Source organism: Phlebotomus papatasi, chromosome 1, assembly GCF_024763615.1.
Source record: "Phlebotomus papatasi isolate M1 chromosome 1, Ppap_2.1, whole genome shotgun sequence".
Lineage (NCBI taxonomy): Eukaryota > Metazoa > Arthropoda > Insecta > Diptera > Psychodidae > Phlebotomus > Phlebotomus papatasi.
The window spans coordinates 48,329,561-48,346,791 of record NC_077222.1 but is presented as its reverse complement, the minus strand read 5'-3'; the positions used below and the strand labels follow the sequence as shown (position 1 = coordinate 48,346,791).

Below are 17,231 nucleotides of genomic sequence, written 5' to 3'. Positions count from 1 at the left end.
AAAAAGCGAATAAAACGATTTTTGTAAAACATCGAGTTGTTCGACTTAGGGTAACTGTACCAAATTTCGGCCAACTTGCAATTTCGGCCACTTCTTTGTTCCTCAAGTTTACATGATTTTTTTTTTTAATTTTTGCATACTCTACACATTATACAACGCAAAAAAAAACAAAAAAAATGTCACTTCGATAAACGAGATGATGTGAAAAAGACTTTGGAAAAATTCCGGAAGAACTATGAGAATCAAGGTGGCCGAAATATTTTTCTATGTCTATATTTTATTAATTTTAAAATATATTCAGAATAATTTTAGAGAAAACAAAGACAAACAAACTACAAGGTTCGAAGCAACATTCCTTAAAAAGAAATTACAAAAATTCAATTTGTATGAAAAATATTACCTTTTAAACTTAAGACTTTGGCGCTTACACGCAACTATGCCGAAATTGGGTACACTTACACTATATTCTGAGTCGTCGAAATGGACATACATTTCTCAAGTATGTAGAGACCATTAAGTGCCCTTAGTGTTTAGTAGCCCTAAACAGTGGTAAGCCGAAATGGAAATAGCAATCATCAGCGTTCTTGGCGGAATGATGGAGGAATTACACCAGAAGGTAAAATGTGATAAAAATATGTATTTGATTCATTTGAAAAATGCGTTTTAAAAAAAAAAATTCTGAAACTTGTTTTGGGTTTTAGTAAACATAGTCATCTTTAGGGGAATCGCCAACAATGACGAAAACCCCTCAATAAAATGAAATGAAATGAAGTAAACATAGTCAGGGACAGCAGCGAATATACCTTTATCGTCAAACACAGCTTTTAGAAAAAAAATTGAAAAGCATATTTTTGTCGTTAGTATAGAGAAAATTAACTACGACAAAGTTAAAAAATAAAAAATGTTTTACAAAATATGTCATTTGGATACTTTCTTCTATCTCTTTTGTCTCTTTTGGGACTGTAGTACCCAAAGAAGCATATGAATATTCTATGAAAAACAATGTTTTTTTTTAATTATTCAGAATTGATAAAAATCCGATTCTTGTGGATGATTACATACTATAAGGATGTCCAAATGTGAAATATTTTTTGTAGGACCTCAATTAATTCCTGAGCTTAGATATTTTTGATTAAAAAATTGTGAAATTGGCTTGCAGCATATGCTGCGGTCCGGAAAGAGCTATAAACGAAAAACTGGTTAAAGCGAATCAAAAAGATTTTAAATTACTTAATAAGATTTTTTACGAGATTCGGTTATATTGAATCCCAAGTAAAATATTTTCCAAAAATCTTACCTAAAGAGGTTTGAAAATTTAAGCCACAACCTTAGGACTGAAACTCGTATTGGGTCTGAAGATTGTATAAGTTCTGATTAAAAATTTTAGAAATAGATATTCCGAGAACTCATAATGTTTTCAAGAAAAAATTTGCTTTTATTTTTCGACAATATAAAAAATTATTTAATTTGAGCTCTTAAGCACAACATTTTAAATATATTTTCTGAAATTTTCATTTACAAATTTTAAAAATTCAGCCGTTGGAACCTAATTTTTGGAGGCGGTTTAAAAACAATAACTTTTAGGTGGACAAAATTTCTCAAGAGTATAGGGTAAGTGTACCAAATTTCGGCATAGTTGCATGGAAGCCCCAAAGTCTTATGTTTGAAATGTAATATTTTTAATATAAATTGAAATTATTTGTTACTTTTTTATAAGGAGTGTTCCTTGGAACCTTGTATACTGCCTATAGGCAGTCTATCGTCTTTATTTTCTCTAAATTCACTCTTAATACATTCTAAAATGCATAAATATGTGCAAAAAATGCATATTTTTGGCCTATTTCGGCCACGTTTATTTTCACAGTTCCTTGCCCTTCTGGAATTCTTCTAATGTCGTATTTAGATCATCTTATTCGTCGAAGCGACATTTTTTGTTATTTTTTTCATTGTATTATTTCTAGAGTATGCAAAAATTAAAAATTCAATGAAATTCGAGGAACAAAAAATGTGGCCGAAATTACAAGCTAGCCGGAATTTGGCACACTTACCCTATTCATCTGCGGTCAAAAAACTAAATATTTTCTGGTAGTTGATGAGTTAAACTGATACTTGAACTGTACTTTTTCTTAAAATGAAATTTCGATTTTTGGCAGAATTTTAAACAAAAAAAAAATACAATTTTCGGCATATCTTACATCAGATTATGTCATGTAAAAAAGGTTGTGATAAAGGTAAAAAAAACTCTACCGTTCAAGTACGAGTTTAGCTCATCAGCTTAGGGTAAATTAAGCTAATTCAAAACCTGCTCCAAATGGAAATTTTTCACTACTCCAAATGGAAACGTCATTGTTTTTACGATAAATACAGTACTAAATTATTATATTTTTATATTTTCTATGCCACGGTTTCATTATTTAGTTAATTTTGCTCCAAATAAAGCGAAAATCCAATTATATTCACAAATTTTAATTTGTTAATTTTACAGAAAAATTAAAAGTGTACCCTTTCACCATCGAATTTTTCATCGATCGACCATGTTTTCCAATGAAAAGCACAATAAGGTAACTGTTGTTTAATCATTTTGTTTAACATTTATGTCATATTTCTGGATAATTTCAGTTAAATTCAGTGTTAATCTTAATTGTTAACGGAAGTTTTCAAATGAAATAATTACCTATTCCGTGAACAGAAAGGGTTTTTCTGAAGTGTCTGCAAATGCTTCAATAGGAAACCCCGGAAATATGATTTTTTGGAGAGATTTTCTTATTGTTTTAGATGGGAAAGAAAAAAAGACCAGGAATAAGAACAAATCCTGCACTCAGGAGCAACTCAACAAGGTTTTTGAAGCCTTTCGTCGCACTTGCACTGTTTGTCTCCAATTAGAAACTTTCCCTTGTCTCCATTTGGATTAATTTGTTTCCAATAGAAGTATTTTACACTCGCGTATTTTTCTTGTATTTAAGAAGTTTTCAAATTATATCTAAAGAATTTTCACTAAACAGTAACATTCTAGAAGAGTCAAGGAGCAAATTTATGTAATTCTCTTCAGAAAAAATATGAACTTAATGTGTTGAATCTTCGGTCAAAGCTAAACCGTCTGGAAATGGTTTTTAATTAAGAAATTTACCCTAGAGGAAATAATTCAGTTTTTTGATGTCCAATGAATATATACTCTGAGAAATCTTGGCCACCGAACAGTAACGTTTTTTTTTTTTGTAAACTGTCTCCAAAAATCAGGACCCCAACGACTGAATTCTTCAGATTAAGTCCTTGCATAAAATACTAAATAGTGAATTTAGGAGGGTATAATTAATACCCCAAAAATTTTTTTTTGTCTCATCGCATTCTCTGAATGACTAGAGCACTAGAGCTTCAGAGAATTATAAAGCTTATTTAATCTGGACCCATTATGCATATTTTTGAAATATTTGTTTACTCGGGTATTATACTTAAATGGAAAATTTTTGAATCACATCCAAAAACATTTGTCTGATTCTTTTTTTTTTGCTTTGTGCTAAATTCACCAAAAGTTATTAATTAAAACTGAAGCACAACTGCATTTTTTCGACGTTTAGCACCTTTGTTTTGTCGATGAAGATTAATGATCCAAAAAATGATCAAAAAAATAAATAAATAAAATTTCTTAACGACCACAAATGTACAACGAATTATGAATATTTGATGCAGCATGATAATATTTCTCCCCTTTACCTGCATAACACATCAATCCACTTAAGCACACCTTAATACATATTTCTCAATGCATGATAAATTAAAGTTCATCAAATGTTTTCGAATACTGAAAGATGATTCATTCACTTCGGAGGTAAAGAGCTTGAACCTATAAAACCTCTCGTAATTTGATGGAGGAATTTTCCAGACAACTTTCTGCTTTAAAGATTGACCATGACACTTCTGAAAATCTCTTCTTCCTGTGTTAAAACTAGAGTTTTTGACATTTTCGCGGAAAGTTGTCCACACACTCAAGGTTTCCCAGAATTATTGATATTTATCACAGAGAAGCATTTCTTTCTCCATATCAACATTTACTGCTATAATGAATGTTGAATGCTTCATCAATAATGAAGAGCGAATGATTTTTAAGTAAAAATATTTCATGACTGTTTGATCAGTTTGGAGCAACTCTTGAGAGGTTCTCGAGACATATTTCAGGAAACTGGTGGGCTTCTGTGTAGACATAATGGGGCTTTACTACACAATTTCGTAACAGGCGATGGCATTGAAAAGTAACAGTGATACTTTCATAATTTGCTCCCCACGCGACATTTCCCGTACAACAAACCCATATTAAATTGGCTTTTTTTCTGCAATTTCTGGTTTGATTAATTTCCTTTCTTTTGATCGCAAATTGATAATTTTTCACCACAATTTCGCATAGAAATAATTAGTACAAAATGGTACAAAATGATTGTTAAGTTAATTTCTTTAGCGCACTATCAATGCAATCTTAGCAGTTGTGTTGATAACCCTGTTTTAAAGTTCCTGTACTCTAAGTTATTTGGTATCAAAAATCTCTATTTGATCGTCAGACTATTTACTGTGTATGAGTTGCCTGTGAATCTTTTGATAAGACAACGCAAAATAATCAATTTTGCACAGAGATAGGGAGCCATAAAGAAAGCTCTCTAAATAAGCACTTGAGAAAATAATTGTTTTCCAGGAATATCACTTTTGATGGTGGGTGAATTTTGATGAAGAAATTATTTTGCAAGTGGATGAGAGTTACAGAATTACAGAACTGTGCAGAAAATGCAGTCGCAAATATTTCTTCGGATCTTCAATTTAATTCACATTATTGTTCAATTATTGATTTATCATTATTATTAGTGCTCAAATTTACAGTTTCTATTTTTAATTAAGTCACAATTTTGTAGACCTATTTAACTTTCTAAATTTTATTTTATTAAATTTTATAAAAAAAACTATACGCTGATTTTACTTTCAAACATGAAATGTGAAATGCTTTCATATTTCATGGTTCTTGGTATTTTTTATTATTTTATTTGCTTTTAACGATCTTTTATGTTTTTTTTTTCAAATAATTTCTAGAAAATTCATTGGATTTCTAAAAACTTTAAAATTTAATAAATACTGAGAATATAAATCAAAATCTCTTCATATTAAAACTATTAAAGTATGAGAAAAGTATTAGGAGAAAGCTGTCAGGATTCGTACCCACTCTTGCTTCAAACACTTCATATTTTTCCCATATTCCTTTAATGATTCTGACCTATCTATGACAACATCGATCGCTCAGAATAAGAAACGAATAACTCGCAGTAGGCAAATTTTACAGAAGAGCGGTTTGAAACTGAGATTTTACATGCAGAGAGTAGAGGATTTTTGATATTTGAATTCTCTATAATTTTGAAAAGAATTATTATCTTTCAAGTATAATATTCACTGGGAAGCTAGAGGGTATAAAGAAGTATCCAAAAAGCGAATAAAACGACTTTTTTTTTTTAAAAAATCGAGTTATTCGAGTTATATTCTAAGTTGTTGATATATAATATTTTAATAGCTAGTCTTAAGTTACACACATCATGAAAAAATATAGGTGAGATTTATTTAAGATTATGCTATTAAAATCTATCTTTCACAACGCCGAAGATATTCTTATTATGATTAACTCTACGAAAAGAATAGATATGAAGATCTTCCAGGAAGGCTTTGAAGTGGTGACGGAAAGGAAGGATCGATGAAAAATATAGGAATTTTGTATTTGGAGTTTTGCAATCCACCTGAACGATGTTAAGACCATCGATCAGGAAGAAAGTTTTGTGCCAAGCTTCTTTCATCTTCATGTACGTAATCGATACTTAAGAACCTCCTGAGGAGCCTTAATTTTTGGCTCATTAAAGGAAATGATTGTAAGTGCAAACAGAAGGTCTGCTGACCCTGAATCCTGAGATGTTCTCCTTCGGGCCTCAGTGAGAAAAACGGAATGCTTCATGTTTCGTGCAATCAAGTGCAGTCAAACTCACTGTAAACAATTCGAACACCTTCAACGCCTAAAAAATCAGGGTAGGTAATTTAAAGGAGATTCAAACCTGAGCGAGTACTCTACCACTTAACCCATGTATTCTTATTTGACCTATTTTCTGCTTTTTTTGCGCCAAATGACTGTTTTCATTTTAATCAGATTCTCTGACTTAGTCTACATAGGACGAATTGAGCTACCGAGAGTCCCTCCCCGGGCGCCAACTCATCAATCAATTGGGATAGAACGATGCCGTGTTATTTTGAATCCAATCGAAAGACAGAAGATGATGTTAACAGTCCCATTCTCCGTGGAATCAAGTGCAGTCAAACTCACTATATACAATTCGAACGCCTTAAAAATCAAGGTATCCTAAAGAAGATTCGAACCTGAGCGAGTACTCTACTACTTGACCCATTGAGTATCAGTTTTTTGAACCAATTCGTGCTTCCATGCACTAAATCTAATATTTAATAAATCTAATATATCACTTATGCCACGCACTGAAAAGGTGCATCACAGAAGCATCTTAGGAAAAAGTACTCTGGGTAACTTTAATTAATTTAACTGGTTTACTTTAAGTATGTTCTTGCACGTAGAATCGGAAAGATACATGAAATCCAGAAAAACTTATCAAATATCTTACGATAAATACACTGTTAGTTGAATTTTGTAGCAGAAGGAAAGGAAAAAAGGACCTCAAAATATCTTATGGCCTACACAAATTGCGATTTTTTTGTAAAAATTAAGTGTTTTGATGAAAAATTCTTAGAGTATATGTGGAAGCCCTTAAAGACGATACGATCGGAATATCCTCGAAAATGTCTCATTCTCCAATTCTGTGAGAAAATTTATATAGTAGGGGAAAGCACGCTACCTTCGGACGATTCATGCTTCGCACAAATAATTTTTTTCAATGTGTTATAAATGAATTTGGCTCATTATAATATTATAATTTAATTGCTAGTCCAATGCTTCAAATTTTCAGAAAAGAACTATGGGTGAAATCCGTAAGGAACATAGAAAATAAATTGAATTGTCCGAAGCTTGAGTCGTCCGAAGGTAGCGCGCTTTCCCCTACCGCAGTCTTAACTCTAGGAATCTAATGCCTTAAGCTGTGAGACGGTTTAACACGATTATAATCAAATTTTGACTAAATTTCCATCAGTTTCACACTAACTAAGCCGTTTCTAGACTTTAATGGAAAGATCAGTTGGACGCGGATGAAAATGTAATCTGATCATTATTTTGATTATAATTACGTTAAGGTCAGAATCACATTGACAATAAAATGCTCGCCGTAGCCTCACCGTATTTAGTTAATTTACGCACTTTCACTGCAATTCTTACGCTAATTCTCTATTACCGTATTACCTTCTCTCATACTCGGTGGCACTATAAGAAAATAATATAAGAAAATTGAAGAAATAAAACGAAAATGCGATAAACGGTGAGCAAAAAAAAACTGTACGATGAATTTCTCTTAGATTATATAGTTAGTTTTTTTTGCTCAGCGTTTATCGAATTTTCGTTTTATTTTTATTTCTTTAATTTTCTTATATTATTTTCTTATAGTGCCACCGAATGTGAGATAAGGTAATACGGTAATCGAGAATTTGCGTAAGAATTGCAATAAATTAAGGAAAAATGGTAAGGCTTTGACGGTGATGGTGAGTATTTGGCTGTCAATGTGGTTCTGTCCTTACTAACAAATAAAGAGGATAGGTACAATAGGTCAATCACAGTGCCTGGGCCTGCTTTGTGATCACCACACCTTAAAGTTCAACGCACAATAACTTTTGTTTGTAAATATGTTAGCTGTTTTCAAAATTTTAATTTTTGAATTTTTGATGGTCAATTTCGTCAGTTTCTGTGAAATTGTCACTGATTTGTATTATTTATGCAGGGGCCTCTCGACGTTTCATTTTTCCATACATTTTTGCATAGAGGCACTGAAGAGTATTGGCAAGTTTTTTCCTAAAGAGAATTGACTTATCAGTCTGATATATTTCAAAATTGTGCATCAAGAGCTATCTAAAAATACATATTTCATAATGCTCGCCGAAATAATACAAGAACTACGAGGAAATTTGTTTGTCGCGGTGCAATATCTGCAAAATTTTTATAAGGAAAAGTGAAAAAATTTCTTCACTTTTTATTAGGCTTGATGGGCCCCTGATTTATGTAATAATTGACCTATTGTTAGATCATACCCTCTAAATATTATTTCAAATATAAATAAATTGAATAAATAACTCTACCGGTCGAGTCGAGGAACTGGTCGAGTGAGAGCACTTTACCTTAATAATAATAAATAAGCGAACATTTCATCCATATACGAAAATACCTTTGAACTATTCTTAATAACGATTTTTCAAGGTCAAAGGTGTAAGTGGCTCTAGATAGTGTATTTCTCTATCGAGTGGTCTCATGCGTCTCATGTTTAGGCTCCTCGGCAAGGTTTTGAAATTCCTAACAAGCCTGAACCGGTTCCAATCGGTCTTGAATCGATAAACAATTTTTGTCCGAAAATCGATTCTATTACTCTTAAGCATTTTTGGAGTTATCGTATTCCATCATAAATATAATTGATTTATTTCCTAATAAATCATTCAATGATAAAAGTTAATAGTTTAATTATCTCGCCAAAAATAAATGAAATTAATTGAATGAGTGAGTGGAAATAAGTGGACAAAAATGAAGAATGTACTTATAAAATACTGATTCTAGGAATTCGCAATTGAGGAAACATTTAAAAACTCTTTTTTTTTTTTTTAAATAAAATCAACTTTAATACGAAATTTATTTAAAAGTTACCTTTATTTATTCTTGCCCAGTGTTCGCTGCTTTTCTGCATGCTCCACAATTTTCTCCTCTACGGCAAGTCCCTTTCTTCTCCTCACTGAATCCATATACACTTTAGCTCGATTTTCTGTATCGGCTTTCTCACCAAAGTGCAAATATTCCTCTTCGGTTGACGGCACCCAGAAGGGATCAATATCAAGAACTTCCCAGTGACTGAATAGCAATTGCGGTGAAGCTAGTCCTGAAGTTTGTTTCCTAATCTCTTGGGCAAAATTGAATGACTCTATAACAGGAATAATTGCCGTGACGGAGAAATTGTCACTTCCCTCTGTGAGATCTCCTGACAGAATTCTCCCATTGCGCCTCCCAATGACAGCATAGAGTCTACCCAAAACTTCAGCATTCACCACAATATTGCAACTATACATGGGTGTTACAAGACGCTGTGGCTGTTTCTGAAAAGCTCGACGACATCCCTCTTTCATGGCAGACATAATTTGTCCGGAAATCGGTCCAAAATTCCCCTCTTCTCCGTCTGTTTCGAGTTTGCTATTCATCAGAATGAAGCAGACTCCACAGAGAGGCTCTTCGCATAGTGGACCTGCCAATGTGGCCAGTTGGAAGCCACTGACAAAAGAATTGTCCAGATTATTCTCTTCCAGGGATTTTTGTCCCTGCTCACTTAAGGGTTCCCAAAAACTCGAGTGTTTGAAGTCTGAGAGATTGAGAAGAATATTTGAGCCACATTTTCTCGGTCCAACACTCCACAATCTCTCCACGACAGATTCCGGAAAGTGTCCACAATTGGCCTGCTTGAAGGCTTTCTCCAATTGCTCCCGGAATTCCCTCATGGACTTGACCGTTTTATCTGGTAAACAACCCCCGCTGGTATTTCGGGCATAAATCTTTAGCAATTCTGTGGATTTATCCAAAATTTCCACTACTTCCTGCGGAAGTGGCAGTGCCAAAATGTCCAGAAAACATTTCCTATTTGCCGTTGTGATTGTAACTATTTGACTCTCAATATCCGTATTTGTGGGCACAACGGCCTCATTGACCATATCTACAGTCGCCCGGGGTACAATGGTCTCCCGGAAGGGTACAATGGGCTTTGAGACATTCAATTCAATTCGTGCAAAACGATTTTCCAAATCCAAAATACATCTGTCCAGATGCACTTCACCCAGAGTCAAGAGAACATGTTCTCCTGTCTCCTGCACCAGTACTTGAACACAGGGATCAGCTTGATTGAGCAATTTGAGTCCTTTGAGGAGTTTTGGCATGTCCTGGGTGGCTTTGGGTTCCACAGCTACCCTCAGAATGGGCGTTGCAATTAATTCCATGTCCGTAAAGGGTGGACAGAAGTAATTTGAACTGAGAGTAGCTGTTTGCAAAATATGATTATCCAATCCACCAATTCCTACGATATTTCCTGCACAAACTTCTTCAACATCCTCCAATTCTCTCCCCATGAAAATATACAGACTGGCAATTGTAACTTCTGTCACATATTTGGGCAATTCTGCTGAATTATCAATATTCTTGGGATCATGCTTTGGTCCCAGAACATACATTTTGTCCCCCCTCTTGAGGGTACCACTGAAAACCCGTCCAAAAGCTATGAAAATCTCATTGCATTCCTCATCTTCAGTACTGGCTTCCTCATCATTTTCTGCAATCTCCGAAATTGCCTGAATTTGCCCCAATGCTTGACGATCCTGAATCTTTTGCCGTACAATCTCCCGTCGACGCTGTATCTCATCCAACGACGGAACAATTTTATCCTTATCCTCCCGTGGCAACTGAGACGGATCCACAGCACACATCTTCGAAATAAAGACAATCTTATTGGCACTCTGAGGATCAGAATTCATGAAATCCCCCTGAAGAACTTGCGTCTCAGCCGGATAAGATTTGAGATCCTGATTGAGAGAACACATGAGACGTTCAGCCTTCTCACTGGGCATACTACAGGGCGCCGGGACGTATTTGTAGATACTCTCAAGGACAATATTGGACAATGGAAGCCACTGTGAGAAAAGCGTCTTCAACTGCATCCGATAATCTGTACTTCTAAGATCTCGAGCAGTCAAATTTATTCCCAATTTCTCTGCTATCGTTCCCATCTTTTCCCGATCTTTCCGCACGAGAATCGTCTCATATATATGCCATATATTCTCCAGGATGAATTGAACAAACATCGGCTTCTTTGCCTTCTCCTGAGCACCCGATAGGCAAGAATTTGTCTTGGAATTGTAGTAATAATTGCCCCACATCGCTCTAACCAATTCCTCCCTTGACACTCCCAATTTCTTCTCGTACATCACAGCAAATTGCATAATTGAGAATCCCCATCCATCCAGAGCTGAACAGAAGATGACATTTCCAGCTTCTGGCAGAAAGTACAATTTGGAATCATCAACATTCTCAAGAGCACTCGTATAGTCACTATTTGTCGTGATATCTTCCTTAGCCATGACATCTGAGGCAAAAATACTCGCATACACAGCATTAACATTCTCCAGGACTTGTGAAAGATGAATGAAGGCATCATGTGGTGTCATCTGCTTCTCCAGAAACAGCCTATCAATCTTACTGAGTACAAGAATAGGCTTCAGACATTCCATATAAGCCTGTTTGAGACATATTCTTGTCTGTGGACAAACACCCTCCACCACATCCACCAGAATCACAGCTCCATCGCACAATCTCACAGCTGTAGATACCTCACCTGAGAAATCCACATGACCCGGTGAATCGATCAAATTGATGAGTATCTCCTCATTTTCCCGGATACTTTTATAATACAAAGTTACACTACTGCTCTTCATTGTTATTCCCCTCTCCTGCTCATCTGCCCTACTGTCCAGGTACCGCAGCTTCCCAGCCAGCTTTTGCGATATCAGCCCATTGCTGGCCACCAAGTAGTCAGCCAGTGTGGTCTTCCCATGATCAACGTGGGCCAATATACACACATTTCGTACACTTCTCCTCCTCTGCAACTCACTAAATCGTTCGATATTTATGTGCCTCATAATTTGAGGTTTTTTCTGAAAAGAAAAACAATAAAATAATATTGTAATAATCTATAGAACAAGAGAAATTACAAAAAAATACCTCTATTTACTATTAACCTCACCAGTTTCTCTACAAAATTACAAATTTCGCATGGTTGTGAAAATGACGTTATTCACGATTGCCAACCTTATAAAATGATTTAGCAGAATTGCATCATATCGAGCAATTTTGTATCACAATATGCGTAATCGCAAACCCTTTTCAAGATTTTATTTTTGAGCGTAAATTTTTATTGCAGCGAAATTTAATACACTCAGTCCCCGGATTATTCACATTTTCGGGACCGAAAAAAACGCACGAAATTGCATTACGCATCACGAAAACTTGCATACCCGCAAGGGCTTTTTTTGAATAAATCACAGAATTCTATATCTAGAAGGGAGATGCCTTAAGAACTCCCATACAAAATGTGTCGCATGAAATAACGAACCAAACCCGGCCGGAACAAAATCGGAGTTATAACATATTTCCATGATACTAGTCTGACAAAAATCTGAGTCCGATTTGTATTATATTTTTCATTTAAAAATATATGATATTCGTACTCTGTAATTGTCCAAAATATGTTCCACTCATTCTACAGTGTCTCTGATATGTTCCACTGCCACAATCACATCGAAAATAAATGTGCAATTTTTTTACTATTTTGCAAAGATTTATACAAAAAGAGGCATAAAAGTAGCCAATGAAGCTTAAGAATTACGTTTCCTGTAAGAAAATGGCCTCATCAGATGATAAAATTAATAATTGTGATTCACACGTACACGGCAGTCACACCAATACTAAAGCTGGCAAAAAGTCTCTTCCACTAGTAAAACGACACAGTCTTTTATATGGAGGGTATGTCTACAATCGGCCTACTATCCCGACTATAGTAGGCCTACTCTACCTATTAGTATATAATATTTATCTAATATTGTATAACATTTGTTCCGGCCGGGAAATCGTAAACATGATAAGAGCGCCATCTGATTTCCACGAAAGACCAAGAATGGAAAAACTAAATGGAAAATCCCTGCCACTTACTTCCTAACAACTGGAATAACCGCACAAGCGAAAGCTCATTTTTTAATAGTACATAGTACTCTCTGTAAAATACAATGGGCCAACTGGACCAACTCATTCTGAGCAATATTTCAGGAGATAACATAAAAGATTTAATTTGTTTTAAATAATTATTTAAATTAAATATAATGTCTGACGAAAAACTATTTATATTATTTTATTCGCCTAAGCTTTAACGTATCAAAAAGCTTTGGTTATTTACCTTTCAAAAAGTTTTTATTTCTGAGTTGGCTCCATATAAATATTTCCAAATGATGTTAGAATTTTAAAAAAAAATGTTTAGAATAAAAATGATAAAGGATCAATTTGCTTTTTTTCTAAAATTTAATAAAAACTTTTTCATTATAAATAAAATAAAATCCGACAGAACTCCAGCTGCTCCATTCTCCATATATCCGATATTCTATTCAAACATTATTCCTTGAGATAATAAAGACGATAACATCCGATATCATCTGGTAGTTCCGGTAGTTCGAACATACTTGAAAATTAGCCTTAAATGTCATGAACTTAAACCACACTGGAATGTAATGGTAATTCTTCACTTTTTATCATCAATTCATTGAAATGTCCACCATTTATTCAAAATGTTCTCTCTTAAACGATAAAAAAAAGATATTTCCCCCTTCAAATATTACACAAACTCTTTCAGCAAATTGAAACATTTTTCTAATTGTTAAAACAATTTATTAAAAAAAATGTTCTGAAGCAAAACAAAAAAAAAAAAAATGAATTACCGCAAGCAAGACGCGACAAGTCTGAATATTTTCCAAACTTGCCACTAGATGTAGACAATGGCTGGAACTTCTTTTTCTCACCACCAGGGGGTTTGCAATCGATCTTGAACGAATGCTTTTAAATAACTCAAACACCGATCTCCCTTCTAGAGGTATTGAATTCTTTGGAATAAATCGTCTGTAGAACGAATCTCGAGCGGAGTAAAAGTAGTCAAAAAAAAAAGATTCAATTGCTTAATAGAAATGCATGAAATACAAACAGTACTTTTTGGCCAGAGTTCTTCAATAAATGGTTAGAATACTTAAAAAATTTATCTTAAGAAAATTAATTAAAGTTTTATTCTGAAAAAGAAACACAGTGTTTTACAATTTCCCGCATCTATCATACATTCAGGCGTATTTCAAAAATTATTTAATTTGACTTCCAATGGTAGGCAACCTTGCATAATTGTATGTGCATAATTCCGTCAGGTGCATAATCCCGAAGTGCATAATGCTGGCACAGAGTGTAAATGTGTTTTAGGAGCAATTTCTTAAAAAAAATCCCTTTTTAAAGAAAATTTCCCCTATCCTTGTAGGCAGAAACGTCATTTTTTTTAAAGGAAATTTTTGACAAAAATTGCTTTTAAAATGTGTAGACACCATTGGGGAAAAAATGAGCATTCCAATATGGAATTGCAAAAAAAAAACATTTCGAGCATTTTTCGAATTCTACTTTACCCTTTCAAAATTTAGATTTTTTTAATTTCATACTTGATTGATTTTATTTATTTTAAAATCCTCCGCTCAGAATAAGAAATTAACAACTCGCAGTAGGCAAATTTTATAGGAGAGCGATTTGAAGCTGAGATAACATGCAGAGTATAGGAAGATTTAAAACCTCTATAAACAGTGAAAGATAGTGATTTGTAATGTTTAGAGACCTCCTCAATAAGTCAGCCCGAGGAGCATTATTAGCATGTGAGCATATCTTTCATTTTTGCCCTACCCCTTTCCTTCTTTTTTTTTTAAAACAAATGCTTCTGTTATATATTCAAAACAGATTAAAAAACTCTCTTTTATGTTCAAATCAAAATCACTTTTTATGTTTAAATAAACACTGCCTCCATATAAGGCAATGATGTAAAATGTAATACACTGTTTTACAGTTTTTTAATGTCATAATTGTGTGTTTTCTACACAATTTGAACTATAAAAAATAGCATAAATTGAAATAACTTTTGATTTCTCCTTTTATGGCTTCTACACACGAGAGAAATTTATGTCCATGTTGACGCCCAATCCCTACCTACGCGTAGGAAAAACTCTTCAATATGGACATAATTTTCTCTAGTGTAAAAACCGTAAAAACACGAAAAAAAACAAGTTCAGTACATGTGTACTGTGTACCTGAACTGAACCAACGATTACGACACACCCCAATATTTATGAATACGGTTGGTAGTCATGTAAACAGCTGATAATAGTGCATTTTTGTTTGTTTACTTGTATTTTTCCAGCTGAGGAAATCCGCCTTTTACGTACAATAATTAACGTTATCAGAAGCTAAAATAGCTGATACTAGAGAAAATAGTGCACTAAAGATCATTTAACCTTATCAGTTCAATCTTCAATCATTTCCTTGACTTGATTAAGCTCGTTCAATTAAATCAACATCATTCCACAAGTGCCATTCAAAGTCGAATCATTTCCTATAAAACTTTCGCGCAAATTCCACAGAAAATACTAAAATTTCTATTTAAAATTAGTGAAAGTGTGTGAATTAGTAGAAAAATGTCTGCTGCGTTTAATATTAAAGGTAAGATTGTAATATTTTTTTTAAGTAAGTTTGCTTACTGAGTAAATTTGGTAAATTTACAGAGCATCAGCATAGTCGCTACAATCCCTTAACGGGGCAATGGGTTTTAGTATGTCCTCATCGAATGCTAAGACCTTGGTCAGGTCAAGAAGAATCTCCTGAGTTACTCAATGCCCCAGAATTTGATCCTAAAAATCCCCTGTGCCCAGGAGTTGTTCGTGCAAACGGAACAGTAAGGAGAACACTTAAGAAATCCTATTGAAATCTTGCTATATGGAATATCATTGGATTATTATTATATTTCTTTAGAAAAATCCCAACTACACCTCAACATTTGTATTTACAAATGATTTTCCCGCTCTGCTGGAGGATGTCCCATCGCCGCCCGAGAGCGATGATCCCCTTTTCCAAACGGCTCCCGCAAGAGGAACTTGTCGTGTTATTTGCTTTCATCCAAAGTCAAATAAAACTCTCCCTCTGCTAACAATTGCGGAAATTGTCCAAGTTCTGGCCACGTGGAAAGAACAATTTGCTGAGTTGAAGAAAAAGTATACTTGGGTGCAAATATTTGAGAATAAAGGAGCCGCTATGGGATGTTCAAATCCTCATCCTCACTGCCAAATCTGGTCGTGCTCATTTTTGCCCACAGAACCAGCAAACAAAGACAAACACTTGCGTGAGTACTTTGAGAAGCACCGACGTCCCCTACTGCTAGACTATGTTAACAAAGAATTGCAGAAGAAGGAGAGAATTGTGATTGAGAATAGAAATTGGCTCGTTGTTGTGCCATTTTGGGCTAGTTGGCCATTTGAAACTATGATTATCGCACGGAAGAACACAAAGCGATTTGATGAGCTGTCCGAGGAACAATCTCAAGATTTAGCAGTTGTTATTAAGGAACTTACTACCAAGTATGATAATCTCTTCAAATGCTCCTTTCCCTATTCAATGGGATGGCATGGTAAGTTTGAAAAAAAAATCCTACAATCTCTTAATTCTATTTTCATTTGTCCGCTTTTTGAATCGTTCATGACCTTGTCAGAATTATTACTATGGTTATCAGTCTGATAATTCAAGTAAAAATAACTCCACAGCTTTCAAAAGCATTTTTCACGCTTCTTAAGATTAAAAGAATACAGGGGCGTACTCGGGAAATTATTATAAAGGGACAGCTCCAATCGAGATACACGACAAAAGAAAGGAACTGTAATTTAAGTAGCGAATTAAAAAGCTTTCAACCACTTACAAGAGAACAATATTTGACCCAAAAAATAAAATATAGGGGAAGCTGGGGCAAATTGTACAAGTTGAAAATTTCAAAATTCGATATTTTCCAAGATAAACAAAACCGAGTTGCTTACATAGCTTTTTTTATGAATCTCATTAAATGCTTAAAATTTTGAAGGATTCGTGCAAGAAATAAGGAACTACAGTAGAGTCTTCCAAATTCGAACGCTCGGGGGGTATTTTTGACATTTCTCACCTCCCAAATTCGAACGATTTTTTCAAAACTAACAAAATTTATGTAACATTAAATTGTACTTTGAATTAAATTCCCGTACTTTCTCACAAGTCTTAGTGGTAAAATATGGTAAAATACTTCCTTTTCATTTTATACGATCATAATGTATGTAAACATTCAGGAGGAAGCCCATGAATATGATTATCATTCATAGAGAATACGAATTTTTTAACATAACCCCACAATTGACATTTTGAATCCAAACGTCGTCGTTCAAATTTGAGA

The 17,231-nt window shown here is 34.2% G+C and overlaps 2 protein-coding genes across 3 annotated transcripts in view; one reads left to right on the top strand and one right to left on the bottom strand.

The window, feature by feature from the left end:
• Positions 1-8,763: 8,763 nt before the first annotated feature.
• The window catches only part of LOC129804512 (elongation factor-like GTPase 1), an 11,625-nt gene continuing 3,157 nt past the window's right edge, over positions 8,764-17,231 (bottom strand). The window contains exons 1-2 of one of the 2 annotated variants that reach the window (XM_055851862.1): positions 11,924-11,984; positions 8,764-11,856 (exon numbers count right to left, since the gene is read on the bottom strand). In XM_055851862.1, the coding sequence (XP_055707837.1) occupies positions 8,821-11,841 (3,021 nt within the window). In that variant the 5' untranslated portion in view covers positions 11,842-11,856; positions 11,924-11,984 and the 3' untranslated portion in view covers positions 8,764-8,820. Of the gene's footprint in view, positions 11,857-11,923; positions 11,985-17,231 lie in introns of those variants that run through there. The other variant, XM_055851871.1, reaches the window with a different exon arrangement.
• The window catches only part of LOC129804524 (probable galactose-1-phosphate uridylyltransferase), a 5,204-nt gene continuing 3,104 nt past the window's right edge, over positions 15,132-17,231 (top strand). Inside the window, exons 1-3 of the mRNA XM_055851883.1 lie at positions 15,132-15,484; positions 15,547-15,716; positions 15,794-16,445. Coding sequence (XP_055707858.1) covers positions 15,460-15,484; positions 15,547-15,716; positions 15,794-16,445 — 847 coding nt within the window. The 5' untranslated portion in view covers positions 15,132-15,459. The remainder of the gene's footprint in view (positions 15,485-15,546; positions 15,717-15,793; positions 16,446-17,231) is intronic.